The sequence below is a fragment of the Pseudophryne corroboree genome, chromosome 10, assembly GCF_028390025.1.
Source record: "Pseudophryne corroboree isolate aPseCor3 chromosome 10, aPseCor3.hap2, whole genome shotgun sequence".
NCBI classification, from domain to species: domain Eukaryota; kingdom Metazoa; phylum Chordata; class Amphibia; order Anura; family Myobatrachidae; genus Pseudophryne; species Pseudophryne corroboree.
In genome coordinates, this window is record NC_086453.1 from 206,976,780 (window position 1) to 206,997,552 (window position 20,773).

General features: G+C 45.7%; 1 protein-coding gene across 2 annotated transcripts in view; it reads right to left on the bottom strand.

Moving 5' to 3' along the window:
• Window positions 1-1,155: 1,155 nt before the first annotated feature.
• GNB1 (G protein subunit beta 1) overlaps window positions 1,156-20,773 on the bottom strand; it is a 133,452-nt gene continuing 113,834 nt past the window's right edge. For both annotated transcript variants that reach the window (XM_063943049.1, XM_063943050.1), the window contains exons 6-11: window positions 18,477-18,639; window positions 12,230-12,296; window positions 11,658-11,859; window positions 10,911-11,127; window positions 4,166-4,277; window positions 1,156-3,616 (exon numbers count right to left, since the gene is read on the bottom strand). In XM_063943049.1, the coding sequence (XP_063799119.1) occupies window positions 4,171-4,277; window positions 10,911-11,127; window positions 11,658-11,859; window positions 12,230-12,296; window positions 18,477-18,639 (756 nt within the window). In that variant the 3' untranslated portion in view covers window positions 1,156-3,616; window positions 4,166-4,170. The remainder of the gene's footprint in view (window positions 3,617-4,165; window positions 4,278-10,910; window positions 11,128-11,657; window positions 11,860-12,229; window positions 12,297-18,476; window positions 18,640-20,773) is intronic.

Sequence of the window (20,773 nt, forward strand, 5' to 3'; positions counted from 1 at the left end):
TGCGGCCCTTGAAGTCTTCTTTCTTAAAAATCTCCTAGCGCAGGCCCACCCGTTAGCTGCCTGCACTGCAGGCACCAACTTACAAACTGAGCTCCAGTGTCTGGAGGCAGGGCTGTACAGGAGGCAGTGCAGTGAATCCTGGGAAGTGTCAAAGCTTTAGCCTGTTGGTGCTTTGGATCAAGATCCAACTCTACACCCCCGATGTTATTTCCTGTGGAATACCAGTGTACTCTGCTGCAGAAATAGAGAATGAGAGAGGTCGCGGATTGCCATTCTAATTTAAACAGACCATATCCAAATACCAAAGTAAGGAAGTCTGTCCTTCACGCAATATAGGATCAGTTTACAAAAGGAACAGGCTAAATGTTAAGGAAAAGGCGGCAATGGGTGTTTAGTGTAATTCTGGGTATACATTAGATGATATTGTGGACAATGTGCCCGATTCAGAAACATTGTTCACGATATCGTCTAGTATGTATGCACAATGTCCCTGACTATGCAAGCTACTGCACATAGTCAGCGACATCGCCTGTCAGATGTGCATGAATGGCCGACGGGGGAAATTGGCAGTGAGGATGCAGCATTGCCCCGACTCCTTCAACCGCCGCTCCGCACTCGGCGATGACTGCACCCTCCCGGTCCCATCGCCACCGATATGGTCAAGTAATCAGCTTAAGTTTTTAGCTGTGTTAAAAGAATCCTGCTCCATTCTCAGGTTAAGACGCTGCTGTGTACGCGCATGGTGCTTTGTAAGGGCGGCTGTAACGTCCCTTAGAATTATTAACTTTGGCTCAGTTTTACAACTTCAGCACAACAGAAGGACAACTGTCATTTTTTTGTATTTATTAAAAGGTTTATGGACATTAAGTTTAAGCCTACAGCCGACATTTAGTTTTAACTTGTGTCCAAATTATAGAATACAAAACAAAAAACAAAAAAAAACAAACAAAAAAAAAAACAGGAACACAAACCATTAGTTTTACAAGTCAGTAACATTTCATGCAATGGAGTTTGATTACATTTCAAATAAAATGACAGGTCATCTGATCGAGTCCATTCTAAGTATCAGTGCACCAGGCACTGAATCTAAAAGGTTTAACAAGTACCAGAATCCCCTAAACCAATGCCATTAAATGAGACACTAACCACAAGAAATAAACTCATGTCAAACTGCTTTATTACATCTTAAATAACAGTACATTTTAATATAGTATCTATCTTGCATCCAGCGTTCTTGTAGTACACTGACTTTAAAATTAAATACAAAAGGTGAGAGGGAGAAGGGGGTGCAGAGAGCTCTAGAGTAATTTATGCAAAAAGTGGGCGGGGCATCTCGTTCTCTGCCAGTTCCCGGCCTAACGCACAATTACAGTACTTTTGTATAGAAAGAGAAAAATAAAATAAAGCCTCTACTGCTAAAGGTTGAGTATCATTCATATACAATTAGGAAGAAGCTAATTAAATTATAGTGGGCTACTTTTTTTTACTGTACAGATCTGTGGAACAGTAGGGCAGATCTCGCATATTGGTTTACAGATCTTTACAGTAATAAAGAAGCAATGCACAGGAGACTAAAATAAATTGCAGGGAAAGTCGTTCTTAGAAAAACAAAACAAATTAGATGCAAGATCCTTTAGCTACAAGAACAGGCTGAGAAGCATCAATTTAAACCAACTAAAGTTTAATTTCACAATTCCCAACCCTTCCTGTAAAAAAAAAAATAATAATATTTTTTTATGCGATTGTTTGAATAGGATGTTTTGTACATTTGTAAAAAAAAAAAGAAAAAAGTGAATTGAGCTACTCTTAGTGCTCACAATTTCGCACTGAACTTTGAAAGTGTATACAGAGTAGCTGTGAGTACATAAAATAAACGCACAACCGCAAATTTCATTCTTAAACAAGTTTTCTTAAAGGGCAGGGGCAAAAAAAAACCCAAACAAAAAAAATAATAATAAAAAACAAACAATCATCTAGGGACTCTATTTGCACATTAAGCAACTCTACAGCATGCAATCTTAAGAGGAAAACCCATCCCTATGGCAAACACACCCCCTCCCCGCCAACATAATAAAAGCTTTCGTAAGTTTTAACTTAGAAAGTTCAAGATCATTATTTTCAAAAACATTAAATTTGTACATCATTTCATACACATCTGACTGTATATCCAAAGAGTACAGACAGGTACTTCTGTCCACGGCTGCTCCTAATCTATCAATACGGGACTAGGGTAGTGTTCATGAAAGATACCCTTTTATTTCTCAAAATCTATTCCCAGTGTTAACAGAACAAGTTTGCAGGGAAGCTGGAGTCTGAATGAATGATTCAGGTCTAGGTGAAGGATTTGACAGTGAAGTGAACGTTGAAGGACGTGGTGAAGGGGGGGGGGGGGGGGGGCCGACAAAAAAGAATATATATAAAAAACAAAACCCCTGGCAGGAGTATACAGCACCAGTAAGTCTAGAGACTCATCTAGAGTCTCTGCTCAAGGGGGAGCAGATATTACAGATCACATCGCTGGTGCTTCCCATTATACAGTGGATGCCACCAGCTTAATTCTGATCAACTGTTCTCACACGTTATGTGTGTAGGAGTACTAATGTCGTCGAATATGCAGAGGGGGTAGGTGGGATTGTGTACATGCATTCCAGGAACACAATTCATTGGTATTGGTGTTCTAGAGCGCAGCACACTTGAGTCCTTACAACACTCCAATCAAAACTTTTGCAGGGTTCAAACGCAGATGTTAAATATTCTTAGAGGACGAGAGATTCTGAAGGCACTCCAGGCATTGCGTTACTACATTTCCATAAACAGTTGGCGCTCAAAAGTAACTCAATTACTGGAGCTTCCTACCAGGGGTCAACAGATTTTAACATGACCATCACATAAGGGCAAGCCGATGGCTAGTATGCTCTTTAATGTTTGTATGTTTCTGTATCTGTGCAACAGATTTTCACAAGACAATATAGGGACACTTACAACATAAAAAGGCCCCGACACAAATGTATCACACCTGACCTTAACTTAATGGATCAGAATTAGAAATGTGGAGGGAAGAAATTAACATAAAAAATAACCCACATAACTTCTTATTTTACAATCCTGGTACTGCTGCAGTTCTCACAACAACTGCTATAGACATCTGATTTACAAAAAAAAAAAAAAAAAGTTTAAAAGACCGACTTTGCTCCAAAAACCTTTGAATGAACAATCATGAAATGGACTTTACGCTCAATATAGCTACTTACTGGTTATGTCTTACTGCGCTCGTATAGTGTTTTGTATCATTATTCAAGACAAACAAAGGTAAAGAAAGAATTTAAAGAAAAAAAATTGTTTATATATTTATATATATAATATGTGGGGGAAGGGGGGGGGGTGGTCCCAAAAGGAATGCACAATTTTCAGTTTCAGAACCACAAAACAATTCTTCCTATAGCAAATAATTGTGCTCTTGTTTTCAGCAAAAAAATGAGAGGAGAGGTTCTGCCCTTTGATGTACGGGAGTAGGGAGAGTGGGTGTCCACGTTAGTATGGTTGGATCGGATATGCTATGATTTAAAATTTCGAAGGTTGGAATGCTCTTCCAGTCATGGAGAAGTCAGCTGGGAATCTGGGGAGAGGGGGGAAAAGGGAAAAAATGAAACAAAAACAATCTGATCTGAAACATCGAGCCATCTAAGAGAATTTATACTTTCTGTAAGAATGTCTGCTTATAGGGATAGGAATCCACTAACTATAAGCATAGGTCTTCAACCTGTGGCCCTCCAGCTGTTGTGAAACTACACATCCCAGCATGCCCTGCTCAGTTTTAGCATACCTTAATAGCAAAACTGTGGCAGGGCATGCTGGGATGTGCAGTTCCACAGCAGCTGGAGGGCCGCAAGTTGAAGGCCCATGAACTATAGCTACTCCTAGTGGATGAAAGAAAAAACAATCCATGCCTTCAAAGTCTAGAGCAGTGCTCTTACACTCCTGTTTTTACTGGGGCTTAAGGTGAATGGCATTTTGGTAAATAGTACCGCAACTATAGGGTCAACATTCAGAAAGAAGCTAGGTACACCTTGCAAATTTGGGGTCATCCTTCCATCATGGTTTATAAAAGATTGATAAAAGGGCTTTCAGAAAGATAAACTGGCAGAAAGCAATCGCTGATACTCACAGACTTTAATTCCAAATCTTGAGGAAGCTGTCCCATGACCCTGTTGCCACTGCCATACCATCATCTGTTACTCCCAAGCAGCTTACACGGTTATCATGACCAGCTAGGACGCCTGGAAATGAAACATTGGAAAATGGGTGAGCACTCCAACCAGGAGTCAATTTACTCACAGGCACCATCACAGAGCATCACTGAGATTGCTCTGCTGTTCATACAGTTACAGTACCGACAACATTTTACGTTTTTCTGCACAACTTCTGGGATGTGGGGGAAAACAGAGTATGGCGTACTGTTTCACAATGGCACATAGTGTATGCAACATGTAATATAATCACCCCAATATAGTTCAGAGAACTAAATCCTACAATTCAGGCGTTATTTTACCCATTTACATTCTCCAATATATAGTGCAGCCCCAATAAGGGTCAATTACCACCCACTAAGATCCATTGTGAATTGGCAATCCAGGGGTGCTACATCTCAGGTAATACCAGTACAAACAAGGTTTCTCTCTTCATAACTGAAAACGGATCATAAGGAGCCACTTGTACGAGAATTGGGAGAGCAAACACTTTCCAGATCACTACGGGTAATGTTACAGACCTAAAAAATAAGAATTTACTTACCGATAATTCTATTTCTCGTAGTCCGTAGTGGATGCTGGGGACTCCGTCAGGACCATGGGGAATAGCGGGCTCCGCAGGAGACAGGGCACATCTAAAAAGCTTTTTAGGTCACATGGTGTGTACTGGCTCCTCCCCCCATGACCCTCCTCCAAGCCTCAGTTAGGTACTGTGCCCGGACGAGCGTACACAATAAGGAAGGATCTTGAATCCCGGGTAAGACTCATACCAGCCACACCAATCACACCGTACAACTTGTGATCTGAACCCAGTTAACAGTATGATAACAAAACGAAGTAGCCTCCGAAAAGATGGCTCACAACAATAGTAATAACCCGATTTTTGTAACAATAACTATGTACAAGCATTGCAGACAATCCGCACTTGGGATGGGCGCCCAGCATCCACTACGGACTACGAGAAATAGAATTATCGGTAAGTAAATTCTTATTTTCTCTAACGTCCTAGTGGATGCTGGGGACTCCGTCAGGACCATGGGGATTATACCAAAGCTCCCAAACGGGCGGGAGAGTGCGGATGACTCTGCAGCACCGAATGAGAGAACTCCAGGTCCTCCTTAGCCAGAGTATCAAAATTTGTAAAATTTTACAAACGTGTTTTCCCCTGACCACGTAGCTGCTCGGCAAAGTTGTAATGCCGAGACTCCTCGGGCAGCCGCCCAGGATGAGCCCACCTTCCTTGTGGAATGGGCATCTACATATTTCGTCTGTGGCAGGCCTGCCACAGAATGTGCAAGCTGAATTGTACTACAAATCCAGCGTGCAATAGACTGCTTAGAAGCATGAGCACCCAGCTTGTTGGGTGTATACAGTATAAACAGCAAGTCAGACTTTCTGACTCCAGCCGTCCTAACTATATATATATATATATATATATATATATATATATATATATATATATATATATATATATATATATATATATATATATATATATATATATATATTTTTAGGGCCCTGACCACGTCTAGTAACTTGGAGTCCTCCAAGTCCCTAGTAGCCGTAGGCACCACAAGAGGTTGTTTCAGGTGAAAACGCTGACACCCCTTTATGAAGAAACTGGAGACGAGTCCCAGTTCTGTCCTGTTCAAATGGAAAATTTTAATATGGGCTTTTGTAAGACAAAGCCGCCCATTCTGACAATCGCCTGGCCGAGGCCAGGGCTAACAACATGGTCACTTCCCATGTGAGATATTTGTCAACAGCATGGTCACTTTCCATGTGAGATATTTCAAATCCACAGATTTGAGCGGTTCAAACCAATATGATTTTAAGAAATCCCAACACTATGTTGAGATCTCACGGTGCCCCTAGGGGCACAAAAAAGCTGTATATGCAATACATCCTTTACAATCTGGACTTCAGGAACTGAAGTCAATTCTTTCTGGAAGAAAATCTACAGGGCCGAAATTTAAATGTTAATGAACCCCAATTTGAGGTCCAAAACACTCCTGTTTTCAGGAAGTGTAGAAATCGACCTAGTTGAATTTCCGTCGTGGAGCCTTCCTGGCCTCACCCACGCAACATATTTTCACCACATGTGGTGATGACGTTGTGCGGTCACCTCCTTCCTGGCTTTGACCAAGGTAGGTATGACCTCTTATGGAATGCCTTTTCCCCTCAGGATCCGGCATTCAACCGCCATGCCGTCAAACGCAGCCGCGGTAAGTCTTGGAATAGACATGGTACTTGCTGAATCAAGTCCCTTCTTAGCTCCCCAGGCCCTTAGTCCTCTGTGAGCATTTCTTGAAGTTCCGGGTACCAAGTCCCTCTTGGCCAATCCGGAGCCACTAGTATAGTTCATACTCCTCTATGTCTTATAATTCTCAATACCCTGGTTATGAGAAACAGAGGAGGGAACACATACACAGACTGGTACACCCACGGTGTTACCAGAACATCCACAGCTATCGCCTGAAGGTCTCATGACCTGGCGGAATACCTGTCCCGTTTTTTGTTCGGGCGGGACGCCATCATGTCCACCTTTGGTCTTTGCCAACGGTCCACAATCATGTTGAAAAACTTCCCTATGAAGTTTCCACTCTCCCGGGTGGAGGTCATGCCTGCTGAGGAAGTCTGCTTCCCAGTCGTCCACTCCCGGAAAGAACACTGCTGACAGTGCTATCACATGATTTTCCGCCTAGCGAAAAATCCTTGCAGTTTTCACTGCCCTCCTGCTTCTTGTGCCACCCTTCTGTTTACGTGGGCGACTGCCGTGATGTTATCCCACTGGATCAATACCGGCTGACCTTGAAGCAGAGGTCTAGCTAAGTTTAGAGCATTATAAATTTGCTCTAAGCTTATTTATGCGGAGAGAATTCTCCAGACTTAATCACACTTCCCTGGAAATTTTTTCCCTGTGTGACTGTTCCCCAGCCTCTCAGGCTGGCCTCCGTGGTCACCGGCATCCAATCCTGAATGCCGAATCTGCGGCCCTCTAGAAGATGAGCACTCTGTAATCACCACAGGAGAGACACCCTTTTCCTTGGATATAGGGTTATCCGCTGATGCATCTGAGGATGCGATCCGGACCATTTGTCCAGCAGATCCCACTGAAGAGTTCTTGCGGGAAATCTGCCGAATGGAATTGCTTCGTAATAAGCCACCATTTTTACCAGGACTCTTGTGCAATGATGCACTGACACTTTTCCTGGTTTTAGGAGGATCCCGATTAGCTCGGATAACTCCCTGGTTTTCTCCACTGGGAGAAACACATTTTTTTCTGGACTGTGTCCAGAATCTTCCCTAGGAACAGTAGACGTGTCGTCGGAAAAAACTGCGATTTTGGAATATTTAGAATCCACTCGTGCTGTCGTAGAACTACTTAAGATAGTGCTACTCCGACCTCCAACTGTTCTCTGGACCTTGCCCTTATCAGGAAAGCGTCCATGTTTCTTTTAAGAAAAAACCTCATTCCGGCCATTACCTTGGTAAAGACCCGGGGCGCCGTGGACAATCCAAACGGCAGCGTCTGAACTGATAGTGACAGTTCTGTACCAGGAACCTGAAGTACCCTTGGTGAGAAGGGCAAATTTGGACCTGTAGGTAAACGTCCCTGATATCCAGTGACATCATATCGTCCCCTTCTTCCTGGTTCGCTATCACTGCTCCGAGTGACTCCATCTTGATTTGAACGCTTGTATGTAAGTGTTCAAATATTTCAGATCTCACCGAGCCGGTTGGCTTCAGTACCACAATATAGTGTGGAATACTACCCCCTTCCTTGTTGTAAGAAGGGTACTTTGATTATCACCTGCTGGGAATACAGCCTGTGAATTGTGTGAGGGGGAGACGTCTCGAATTTCCAATGTACACCTGGGATATTACATGTAGGATCCCGGAGTTCCCTTGCGAGTGTTGCTGAAACTCTTGAGATGACCCCCTACCACACCTGAGTCCGCTTGTACGGCCCCAGCGTTATGCTGCGGACTTGGCAGAAGCCGTGAGGAGCTTCTGTTCCTGGGAATGAGCTGCTTGCTGCAGTCTTCTTCCCTTTCCTCTCCCCCTGGGCAGATATGACTGGCCTTCGCCCGCCTGACCGTATGGGGACGAAAGGACTGAGACTGAAAAGACTGTGTCCTTTTCTGCCAATATGTGACTCGGGGTAACAAAAGGTGGATTTTTCAGCTGTTGCCATGGCCACCAGGTCCAATGGACCGCCCCTTTATACGGCAATACTTCCATATGCCGTCTGGAATCTGCCTCACCTGACCACTGTCGTGTCTTCGTCTGGCAGATATGTACATCACATTTACTCTTGATGCCAGAATGCAAATATGCCTCTGCGCATCACACATATATAGAAATGCATCCTTAAAATGCTCTATAGACAATAAAATCCTGTCCCTGTCAAGGGTATCAAAATTTTCAGTCAGGAAATCCGACCAAGCCCCCTCAGCGCTGCACATCCAGGCTGAGGCGATTGCTGGTCGTAGTATAACACCAGTATGTGTGTATATACTGTTATGATATTTTCCAGCTTCCTATCAGCTGGCTCCTTGAGGGCGGCCGTATCTGGAAACGGTAACGCCATGTTTTTTATAAGCGTGTGAGCGCCTTGTCCACCCTAAGGTGTGTTTTCCAACTCGCCCTTACTACTGGCGGGAAAAAGGGTATACCGCCCATAACTTTCTGTCGGAGGAACCCCACGTATCATCACACACTTCATTTAATTTATCTGATTTAGGCAAAACTACAAGTAGTTTTTTCCCACCTTACAAAATACCCTTATTTGTGGTACTTGTGGTATCAGAAATACGTAACACCTCCTTCATTGCCCTTAACATGTAACTTGTGGCCCTAAAGGAAAAATACGTTTGTTTCTTCACCGTCGACACTGGGGTCAGTGTCCGTGTCAGTGTCTGTCGACCGACTGAGGTAAATGGGCGTTTTTACAAGCCCCTGACGGTGTCTGAGACGCCTGGACCGATACTAATTTGTCCGCCGGCTGTCTCATGTCGTCAACCGGCTTGCAGCGTGTTGACATTATCACGTAATTCCATAAGTAAGCCATCCATTCTGGTGTCGACTCCCTAGAGAGTGACATCACCATTACAGGCAATTTTCTCCGTCTCCTCACCAACATTTTCCTCATACATGTCGACACACACGTACCGACCTACAGCACACACATACAGGGAATGCTCTGATAGAGGACAGGACCCACTAGCCCTTTGGGGAGACAGAGGGAGAGTTTGCCAGCACACACCAAAAGCGCCATAATGTATATAACAACCCTAGAAGGTGTTGTTTCTATATATGGGCTCTTAATATATAATTATATCGCCAATTTATGCCCCCCTTCTCTTTAACCCTGTTTCTGTAGTGCAGGGGAGAGTGGGAGCCTTCCTCACCAGCGGAGCTGGTCAGGAAAATGGCGCTGAGTGCTGAGGAGAATAAGCTCCGCCCCTTTCACGGCGGGCTTTTCTCCCGGTTATTAGGAAAACTGGCCTGGGTTAAATACATACATATAGCCTTAATGGCTATATGTGATGTATTTATTTGCCAAATAGGTATTTATATTGCTGCCCAGGGCGCCCCCAGCAGCGCCCTGCACCTTCCGTGACCGTGTCAGTGAGCCGTGTAGCAACAATGGCGCACAGCTGCAGTGCTGTGCGCTACCTCTCTGAAGACTGTGAAGTCTTCTGCCGCCTGTTTCCGGACCTCCGTTCCGCCGTCTTTCTTCAGCGTCTGTAAGGGGGATCGGCGGCGCGGCTCCGGGACGAACCCCAGGCTGACCTGTGTTCCGACTCCCTCTGGAGCTCAGTGTCCAGTAGCCTAAAACTTCAATCCTCCTGCACGCAGGTGAGTTGCCAGTCTCTCCCCTAAGTCCCTCGTTGCAGTGATCCTGTCGCCAGCAGGAATCACTGATTAGAAACCTAAAAAAAAAACTTTACTAAACAGCTCCTTAAGAGAGCCATCCAGTTTGCACCCTTCTCGGACGGGCACAAAAACCTAACTGAGGCTTGGAGGAGGGTCATGGGGGGAGGAGCCAGTACACACCATGTGACCTAAAAAGCTTTTTAGATGTGCCCTGTCTCCTGCGGAGCCCGCTATTCCCCATGGTCCTGACGGAGTCCCCAGCATCCACTAGGACGTTAGAGAAATAGAAGCAGTCATTATTTATGGCTAATGACACTAGGTCAGTGGTTCTCAAACTGTGTGCCGTGGCACCCTGGGGCACCTCAGGGCACTCGCAGGGGTGCCTTGGATTGGTGGTCCAGGACAAATTCAAATTATGTATGATCAATGTAACAGGCAAAACCAGTGCTGGTGGCTGCAAATTATAAACTACGTGGACAAACAAGCAAATCTCGTTCCTCACCGCACAATTGAAGGATACATAAAACGCAATTTACTTAATGTGATATTTTTTCTCTAATTCTATCACGAAACCTTTGGCTTATGGGTGCAGAGAACAAACTTCTAATACTCTAGGGTGCCATGATTCAAAAAAGTTTGGAAACCACTGCACTAAGGCTTTGAGCGCCCGCATTTTGTCCCCTGGATTTCTAGGCTTCCATACACTACTTGCTGCACATAACAGGCAATGTAAATGCTGCTAATGGGCTTCATACAAAAAAAGACAAACTATCATTTCACCTGCTCTGTCAGCCTTAAGTGTGTCCCAGACATTGCAATTGAAGTCGTCATATCCAGCTAAGAGGAGACGTCCACTCTTGGAAAATGCTACTGAAGTGATGCCACAGATTATATTGTCATGGGAATAAATCATCAACTCCTGGTCCGCACGGAGATCAAAAAGCCTGCATGTGGCATCGTCTGAGCCAGTGGCAAAAGCATTGCCATTAGGGAAGAACTGCAAATACCATGTTAAGACAGTGTTAATAAAAAAAAGAAATCTACATGTCATAGGTACAAAGGTATGCTCAGTTATCTCAGTGTACGCAAGTTATTGAAGCCTGAAATCTGATTATACAAATTGACAACTAAAGCGAACAACAAATGGGACCACTGGTCAGCCATTGTAGGCTCTTATAAAGGCTCATCTACAAGCGGAGATGTGTCTAAGAAAACGCCTCTAACAAGGAATAAATTCTGCAAGCAACAGAAGGGTTGACAAATATTTGTGATTTGCATGAAAGGGATTTAAATTTCAGGTCCAGTGGTGCCTGTAATCACATGACAAGACCTGTAATCATGGATTTTAAAAATGGTCATTTACCAACCCCAACCAATTACTTGCATATAAACCAGCTCATTTTTAAAATGGATCTATGGCCAAATCAAGTCAGTTACCCAAAATGAGCACCAAGTACAGTTTCTAGACAAAATTACCAGGGAAAATAAACATGCAACATATATAGGGAAGGAAAAGAAACCTCTTACACAGATCGCATTAATGTCAGACTCGTGTCCTGTAAAAGTCTGTCGGCACATTCCTTCTCGGATATCCCAAAGTTTGGCTGAGGCATCACAGGCCCCAGACACAAAGCACCTTGAATCTGGAGCAAGGGACAAGCTCATGACATCCCCAGTGTGCCCAGTGAAGGTGGTTGTCTGCTGGCCAGTTTCAATGTCCCAAAGAGCGCTGATCACAGGGAGATAAAACAGCGCACATTAAAAAAAAAAAAAAAAAAAAAAATCCACAGAATTCATAGTAAAAGCAGAAAAACCTTTGAAAATATTTACATAATTAGTTGCCATGTATGGAGACAGATTTAAGATCTACATGCGACTGTAGTTAGATCTTTATCACATTTGCAAATACAAAAGAATCTGGAGAATGCAAGCAGCTTTGGTAGGATTTATAGGAATGTAACATTCAAACATTCTGGGAATGCTGCATTAACGCTGCAGAGTTGGGATTTTCACATATGAACATGTGAATAGGACGCAGTAGTAAGTTCAACTAAATTATCCAATCTACACCCTACATTTATGATTGAGAACATACTAACCAAGTGGTATCTCCAGAGCTGGTAATAATTTGGTTATCATCCAGAAAGCGACAACAGGACAGGTAGCCTGAGCAAAACAAAAAAAGCAATAGTTATATTCACTTCTAACTACTCACTTTGGAGGAGGGGGGAATTCAATTGCCAGCAAATACCATTGGCAGTGCATTTAAAATACTGGCAACGGCAGCACTTTTCACACCCTTCACTGGCCGATTTGCTTAAAAGTGCTTGCAACCCTGTGGGGCAAGTAAACACTTTTGAACGAGATCAGACTGCAAAAAAACACGCCAACTGCCACTCATATTTGACAAGGCATATCCGTTCACCCTCAATTCAATTCTTCCCCCCTGTATCATATTTCCCTTATATAACTTTGGACTATTTAAAATAAATGTTTGTGTAGCACTACTTTAGACTAGCAGCACACTGTGAGCTATCCCCACTTGCCTTCAGGGTGCATTGCACAGGTTTATAACAAAAGGTGTGCTGCACAGTCACTTCATATCCAGGCCCCAGCTATATCAAGACCTGGGCCCTACCAAGTACAAGTGGTTGTGGTCCCAGGAGATGTGCCCTTAACATTTTTTCTAGGGAAAGGACAAATAAATAAATAAATTAAAAAAAGTGACTAATAAACTTGAAAAATTCTATTCCTGCAACAGAGAAAATAGGATTTTGGTTACCTACCGGTAAATCCTTTTCTCGTAGTCCGTAGAGGATGCTGGGGTCCACATTAGTACCATGGGGTATAGACAGGTCCACCAGGAGCCATTGGCACTTTAAGAGTTTGAGAGAGTGGGCTGGCTCCTCTCTATGCCCCTCTTACCAGACTCAGTCTAGAAACTGTGCCCGAGTAGACGGACATCTTCGAGAGAAGGATTGAACACGGATAGTGGCGAGATTCATACCAGCTCACACATACAAGGCACATCAAGCTAACTAGCTTGAAAAACTCAGCAACTGCTGAAACATTACTTACCAAGTAACAATGCAGTACTCAACTAAACAAAGTTTTACTGAACCAGATAACTGTTGCAGGAAAACAAAACGCTGGGCAAGCGCCTAGCATCCTCTATGGACTACGAGAAAAGGATTTACCGGTAGGTAACCAAAAACCTATTTTCTCTTACGTCCTAGAGGATGCTGGGGTCCACATTAGTACCATGGGGATGTACCAAACCTCCCAGAACGGGAGGGAGAGCGCGGAGGCTCCTGCAGAACTGATTGACTGAACTTCAGATCATCAGAGGCCAAAGTATCGAACTTGTAGAACTTACCAAACGTGTTCAACCCAGACCAAGTTGCCGCTCGGCAAAGTTGTAACGCCGAGACCCCCCCCGGGCAGCCGCCCAGGAAGAACCCACCTTACGAGTAGAGTGGGCCTTAACAGATTTTGGACACTGTAATCCTGCCGTAGAATAAGCATGCTGGATAGTGAACCTAACCCAGCGAGATATAGTCTGCTCTGAAGTAGGACACCCAATTTTCCTGGGATCATACAGGACAAACAGTGTTCGATTTCCTGTTACGAGGAATCCTCTTCACAGATTCTTAAAGCCCTCACAACATCCAAGGACTTTGACGAAATTGAGGAGTCAGTAGCCACTGGCACCACAATAGGTTGTTTGATATGAAATGCCAACACAACCTTTGGAAGAAACTGCTGACGTGTCCGGAGCTCAGCTCTATCTTCGTGGAATATCAAATAAGGGCCTTTACATGACAAAGCCATCAATTCTGACACACGTTTAGCAGAAGCTAAGGCCAACAACGTGACAGCCTTCCATGTAAGAAATTTGACCTCAACCTCCTGTAGAGGCTCAAACCAGTCCGACTGGAGAAACTGCAACATCTCGTTAAGGTCCCAAGGCAGTACAAAGGGAGGTTGGATGTGCAGAACTCCCTTCAAAAAGGTCTGAACCTCAGGGAGTGCAGACAATTGTTTCTGGAAGAAAATGGACAGGGCCGAAAGCTGGACCTTCACAGATCCCAACCTCAGGCCCATATCCACACCTGCTCTCCGAAATGGAGAAAACGTCCAAGTTGAAACTCCACCGCAGGAAACTTCTTGGACTCACACCAAGAGACATATTTCTTCCAAATACGATGGTAATGTTTAGACGTTACCCCTTTACTAGCTTGTATCAGGGTAGGTATGAGCTTCTTTGGAATGCCCTTCCAATCTAGTATCAGGCGTTCAACCTCCATGTCGTCAAACGTAGCCGCGGTAAGTCTTGATAGGCGAACGGCCCCTGCTGCAGCAGGTCCTCCCGAAGAGGAAGAGGCCCCGGCTCTTCCTGCAAGAGATTCAGAAGGTCCGCGTACCAAGCCCGCATTGGCCAGTCTGGAGCAATGAGGATCGCTTGAACTCTTGTTCTCCTTACGAGCTTTAGAACTCTTGGAATGAGTAGGAGTGGTGGAAACACGTACACACACTGGAACACCCACGGCGACACCAGGGCATCCACTGCTACTACTTGTGGGTCTCTCGACCTGGAACAATAGCGTTGAAGCTTCTTGTTGAGACGAGAGGCCATCATGTCTATTTGGGGTAAATCCCCAAAAGGTCTTATTTCCTTGAACATCTCCGGATGGAGACCCCACTCCCCCGGATGGAGATAGTGTCTGCTGAGGAAGTCTGCTTCCCAGTTGTCCACTCCCGGAATGAAGATTGCAGAGAGCGCCAACGCGTGTTTTTCTGCCCAGAGGACGATTGTCACCTCTGACATCGCAGCTCTGCTTTCCGTTCTGCCCTGTCAGTTTATGTAAGCCACGGTCGTTACATTGTCCGACTGTACTTGAATAGCCCGATTTCTTAGAAGATGGGCCGCCTGAAGAAGACCGTTGTAGATGGCTCTTAGTTCCAGGATGTTGATCGGCAGGCCGGCTTCCAGACTTGACCACCTTCCTTGGAAGGTTTCCCCTTGAGTGACTGCACCCCAGCCCCAGAGGCTTGCATCTGTGGTTAGAAGGACACAGTCCTGAATCCCAAACCTGCGGCCCTCCAGAAGGTGAGGCAATTGGAGCCACCAGAGGAGTGAAATCCTGGCCTTTGGCGACAGACTAATTCTCTGGTGCATGTGTAGATGAGATCCTGACCACTTGTCCAGGAGATCCTGTTGGAAAGCCCGAGCATGGAACCTCACGCACTGGAGAGCCTCGTAAGAGGCCACCATCTTCCCCAAAAGGCGAATGCATTGATGAACAGACACCCGGGCTGGCTTCAGGACATCCCGGACCATTGTTTGTATCACCAACGCCCTTTTCCTGCGGAAGAAACACCCGCTGCACTTCCATGTCGAGGACCATCCCCAGAAAAGACAACTTCCGGGTTAGTTCCAAATGAGATTTTGAAAGGTTCAGAATCCAACCGTGGACTTACAGCTCCTCCTTGGATGATCAGTAGATCGTCCAGATACGGAATGATGTTCACCCCGTCTTCGGAGTACAACCATCATCTCCGCCATCACCTTGGTGAACACCATTGGTGCTATAGAGGCCGAATGGCAGGGCCTGGAACTGGAAATGACAGTCCAGGAACGCAAAACGGAGATAAGCCTGATGCGGTAGCCAAATCGGAATGTGGAGGTACGCATCCTTGATATCCAGGGATACTAGGAATTCACCCTCTTCCAGACCTGATATCACCGCCCTGAGAGACTCCATTTTGAACTTGAACTCCTTCAGAAAAGGGTTCAGTGACTTTAGGTCCGGTACACAAAAAGGTTCGAATAGTAACCCGTGGCTTGCAAATGAGGTACTGGCACAATGACCTGTGCCTCCACCAACTTCTGGACTACTGCTTGTAGGACAGTCCTGTCCGCCAGCAGAACTGGCAAGCCTGATTCGAAAAATCGGTGAGGAGGAAGATCTTGAAATTCCAACCTGTATCCCTGGGACACAATATCTGTCACCCAGGGATCCAGGCCAGACGATACCCAGACGTGACTGAACTGTCTGAGCCTCGCTCCCACTGGCCCCACCTCCAGGCCGCGCGGTTCATCGTCATGCCGAGGACTTCGGCGTACTGGAAGCAGGCTTAGTTTCCTGGGAACCTGCCACAGCAGGTTTCTTGGATTTAGCTTGACCTCCCCTAAAGAAAGTATTGGACGGTTTGGCCTTTCTAGGCTTGTTAGACCGAAAGGACTGCGATGCTAATGAAGAGAAGGATTTCTTCGAAGCAGGTGAGGGAAGGAACGGAGACTTATCCGCTGTAGCTGTGGATAACCACGCATCTAAAGCTTCCCCAAAGAGAGCCTGACCTGTGTAGGGTAGGGACTCCACACTTTTCCTGGATTCCGCGTCGGCCGACCACTGGCGCAGCCACAGTCCCAGACAAGCTGAAACAGACATGGAAGAGATCCCCGCAGCCATGGAACCTAGGTCTTTCATGGACTGTACCATAAAACCTGCTGAATCGTGAATGTTACGCAAAAACAATTAAACATCACCCTTATCCATCGTATCCAAATCCTCAAGTAAGGTGCATGACCATTTTACTATAGCTTTTGCAATCCATGCACTAGCAATAGTGGGACGTAATATGGCCCCCAAATGGTGTACATTGACTTAAGTGTATTATCAATTTTTCGATTAGCCAGCTTCTTTAAGGCGATAGATCCCGGAACAGGTAAAACCACCTTTTTGGAGAGTCTGGACACAGATGCGTCAATTGGCGGGCTTTCCCATTTTCTCCTATCCTCCTCAGGGAAAGGAAACGCCACCTGCATCCTTTTAGGGATCTGGAATTTTTTCTCAGGGTTTTCCCATGTTCTCTCAAATATAGCATTTAATACCTTTGACGCAGGAAAAGATAGCGAGGCTCTTATTTTCAGTGAAAAAAGCCTCCCCAACCTGCTCAGGTGTTGCATCATTAATATTCAATACATCCCTGACAGCCTCTATCATCAATTGCACCCCGTTTGCAAGAGAGGCAGACCCCCGCTACACATCCCCAGTACCGTCTGTGGTATCAGAATCGGTATCCGTGTCATCTTGCATGACATGAACAAGCGCACATTTGTGGGGGTATATAGCGGAGCGTCCTGAGGTACCAGAATCGGCCCATGCTGCCATAGAGTTCTGGAATCTGTGCTAAACCAGTGCTATCCTGATTACATGGAATGGGATCATCTTGGGAGGATATTCTCCGCAGCATATGACACAGTGTCCCTGGACATAGCTAAAGGAGACCACAAACCCCCCCCCCCCCCCCCCCCCACACACACACACACACACAGGGGAGGGCAGACAGAGTTTCACCCCAAGAATGGCAAGAGAGACAGATTGGAGCCAACCCACACACAGCGCTTTTAAGCAAAGCGAGACCCCTTGTCAGCGCTGACTGTGTACCTTAATAGGATACACAGTCATATTGCAACCTCCCCCACCCCCTTCTACAACCCCCTGGTACAGTGAGAGATAGCTGGAGTTGCTGTGGATGGACCTTATTTCTCATGATCAGCGCTGTGCAGGCAGGAAAATGGCACTGAACGCTGCTGGGCCGGCTCTGAGGAGAAGCTCCACCCCCAAAATTGAGCTGTTTTCCCGCTCTTCATCTGATTATACTGGCCGGAGGATTGATGCTGGCTGAGATCCTGGGCCCCCGACAGGCTTTGTGACCAGTGTAGGGTGTGAGCGCTGGCCCACGGCGCCACACTATGTACCGCTGAGCCATCCCGGAGCGCTCTGCTGGCGCCATCTTCACACCGGCCCCCCGCTTGCAAGGGGGGTCGGTGTCTTACTTTCCACAATCTTCAGCTCTGGAAGGGGGTGGCGGCATGCTGCTGGGGTGAGCGATCCATCCCCTCAGGAGCATAGTGTCCTGTCAGTGGAGTAAGTGGCTCAGACCCCGCAGGGCGGACACTACTCCCCCTGTTAGTCCCACGCTGCAGGGAGGCTGTTGCCAGCAGTCTCTCAGTAAAATAAAAAAAACTCTAAAATAACTTTCTAGAAAAAGCTCGAGAGCTCCCCTAGCTGTGACTGGCTCCTCCAGGCACATTTTCTAAACGGAGTCTGGTAGGAGGGGCATAGAGGGAGGAGCCAGCCCACACTCTCAAACTCTTAAAGTGCCAATGGCTCCTGGTGGACCTGTCTATACCCCCATGGTACCAATGTGGACCCCAGCATCCTCTAGGACATAAGTGAAAACAGCATACAGAAAAGTAGGATCAAAATCCATATAGTCAGGGCTTGCAATAAAGCTTTACTGGACGTAACAAGCCATGCGCAGCTGCTAAAGGCTCACCTGTGTGACCAGCCAATTCACGGCTCACCCGCACATTTCCTTCACGAGTTTTTAGGTTGTAAATTGAACAAATGTTATCAAGACCACCACAAGCCACGTAGTTTCCAGATGGGGCATACGCACACGTCATCACCCAAGAAGAACGCAAAGGAATTGCATGAACCTAAACAGATTGAATAAGAAATAGTCTTGTGAGCAAGGGACATATTTAAACCTGTATCTTCCAAGGCAAAAAGTTAAACCACAAATCATTTGGACACTTTTTGCTTCAGCATTGTCAGCAAACTTGCTCTACAACAGCAAACATCTTGTACAAGTCCATCACAGATTATATACACCTATTTCTATACAGTTTTATCCATAATGTCTGATTTATTTTGCAACCCCCTCCCCACTTAATATGCATTTAGAAAGACTAACTTGAATGGCACTTTGAGCGCTGCAGTCACATAGAAGAGCATACTACAAGACTAAGTATGAGGAACAGGGCAAACGCCTAAAATGAAGCCCAACATGTTATAGCTTCAGGACACAATCGAGTCCTACAATTCTGCAACATTACACATTGTGGAAAGTAGTATGTAAAAGTAAATATATCTGGGCCGTGCAAAATTAGTCACATCCCTGAAACCATATGTTTTGATTCCTGGCATACCAACTAGGAGACCAGTTCTATCATCAGCTCAATACAAGTTAAATGTTTAAGTTGCAGCATTTTCTAGCAATACACCCCATAGAACAGAATTTGGCCTGCAGTCTATTTGCCAGTTGTCGGGATCCCAGCAGTCAGGATACAGACACCGGAATCCTAGCACACGGGGACTATTCTCACTCATGAGTTTCCACGACACCCATATAGAGAGAGAATAGAACTTGTGACAAGCTCGCGAGAGGACTTGTAGTGCTCACCCTGATACCGGCAATATGACGGGCAAGATGCCGCTGTCAGGATCTTAACAGCCAGCATCCCGCCCGCCGGGAAACTGAACGTGTTCCTAGTACTTGGCCCCACAGCCATTACATTGGATGTAGGCAGACTTTCTTTACAGGGCAGATCAGCTTTTTTTTTGTACCAACTTCCAATTTTTTGGTGCGTGTGTATTCTGCCCAATTAAGCCTTGGAGGAAAAGGGGCTAGCAATGCCAGTAACTGCTGCTGCAGGCCAGCGCAGTGAATCAGTGCCTGCAGAACATTTACAAGCATTACTGCGCTCTCCGCCCGAATTTCGGTATGGGGCATAACAATGAAATATTACAATATAGAAAAATAAGAATTTACTTACCGATAATTCTATTTCTCGTAGTCCGTAGTGGATGCTGGGAACTCCGTAAGGACCATGGGGAATAGCGGCTCCGCAGGAGACTGGGCACAAAAGTAAAGCTTTAGGACTACCTGGTGTGCACTGGCTCCTCCCCCTATGACCCTCCTCCAAGCCTCAGTTAGGATACTGTGCCCGGACGAGCGTACACAATAAGGAAGGATTCATGAATCCCGGGTAAGACTCATACCAGCCACACCAATCACACCGTACAACTTGTGATATGAACCCAGTTAACAGCATGATAACAGAGGAGCCTCTGGATAGATGGCTCACAACAACAATAACCCGATTAGTTAACAATAACTATGTACAAGTATTGCAGACAATCCGCACTTGGGATGGGAGCCCAGCATCCACTACGGACTACGAGAAATAGAATTATCGGTTAGTAAATTCTTATTTTCTCTGACGTCCTAGTGGATGCTGGGAACTCCGTAAGGACCATGGGGATTATACCAAAGCTCCCAAACGGGCGGGAGAGTGCGGATGACTCTGCAGCACCGAGTGAGAAAACTCCAGGTCCTCCTCAGCCAGAGTGTCAAATTTGTAAAATTTCACAAAAGTATTTGACCCTGACCAAGTAGCAGCTCGGCAAAGTTGTAAAGCAGAGACCCCTCGGGCAGCCGCCCAAGATGAGCCCACCTTCCTTGTGGAGTGGGCTTTTACAGATTTTGGCTGTGGCAGGGCTGCCACAGAATGCGCAAGCTGAATTGTACTACAAATCCAGCGAGCAATAGTCTGCTTAGAAGCAGGAGCACCCAGCTTGTTGGGTGCGTACAGGATAAAAAGAGAGAGTCAGATTTTCTGACTCCAGCCGTCCTGGAAACAAATATTTTCAGGGCCCTGACAACGTCCAGCAACTTGGAGTCCTCCAAGTCCTTAGTAGCCACAGGTACCACAATAGGTTGGTTCAGATGAAATGCTGAAACCACCTTAGGGAGAAAATGAGGACGAGTCCTCAATTCTGCCCTGTCCG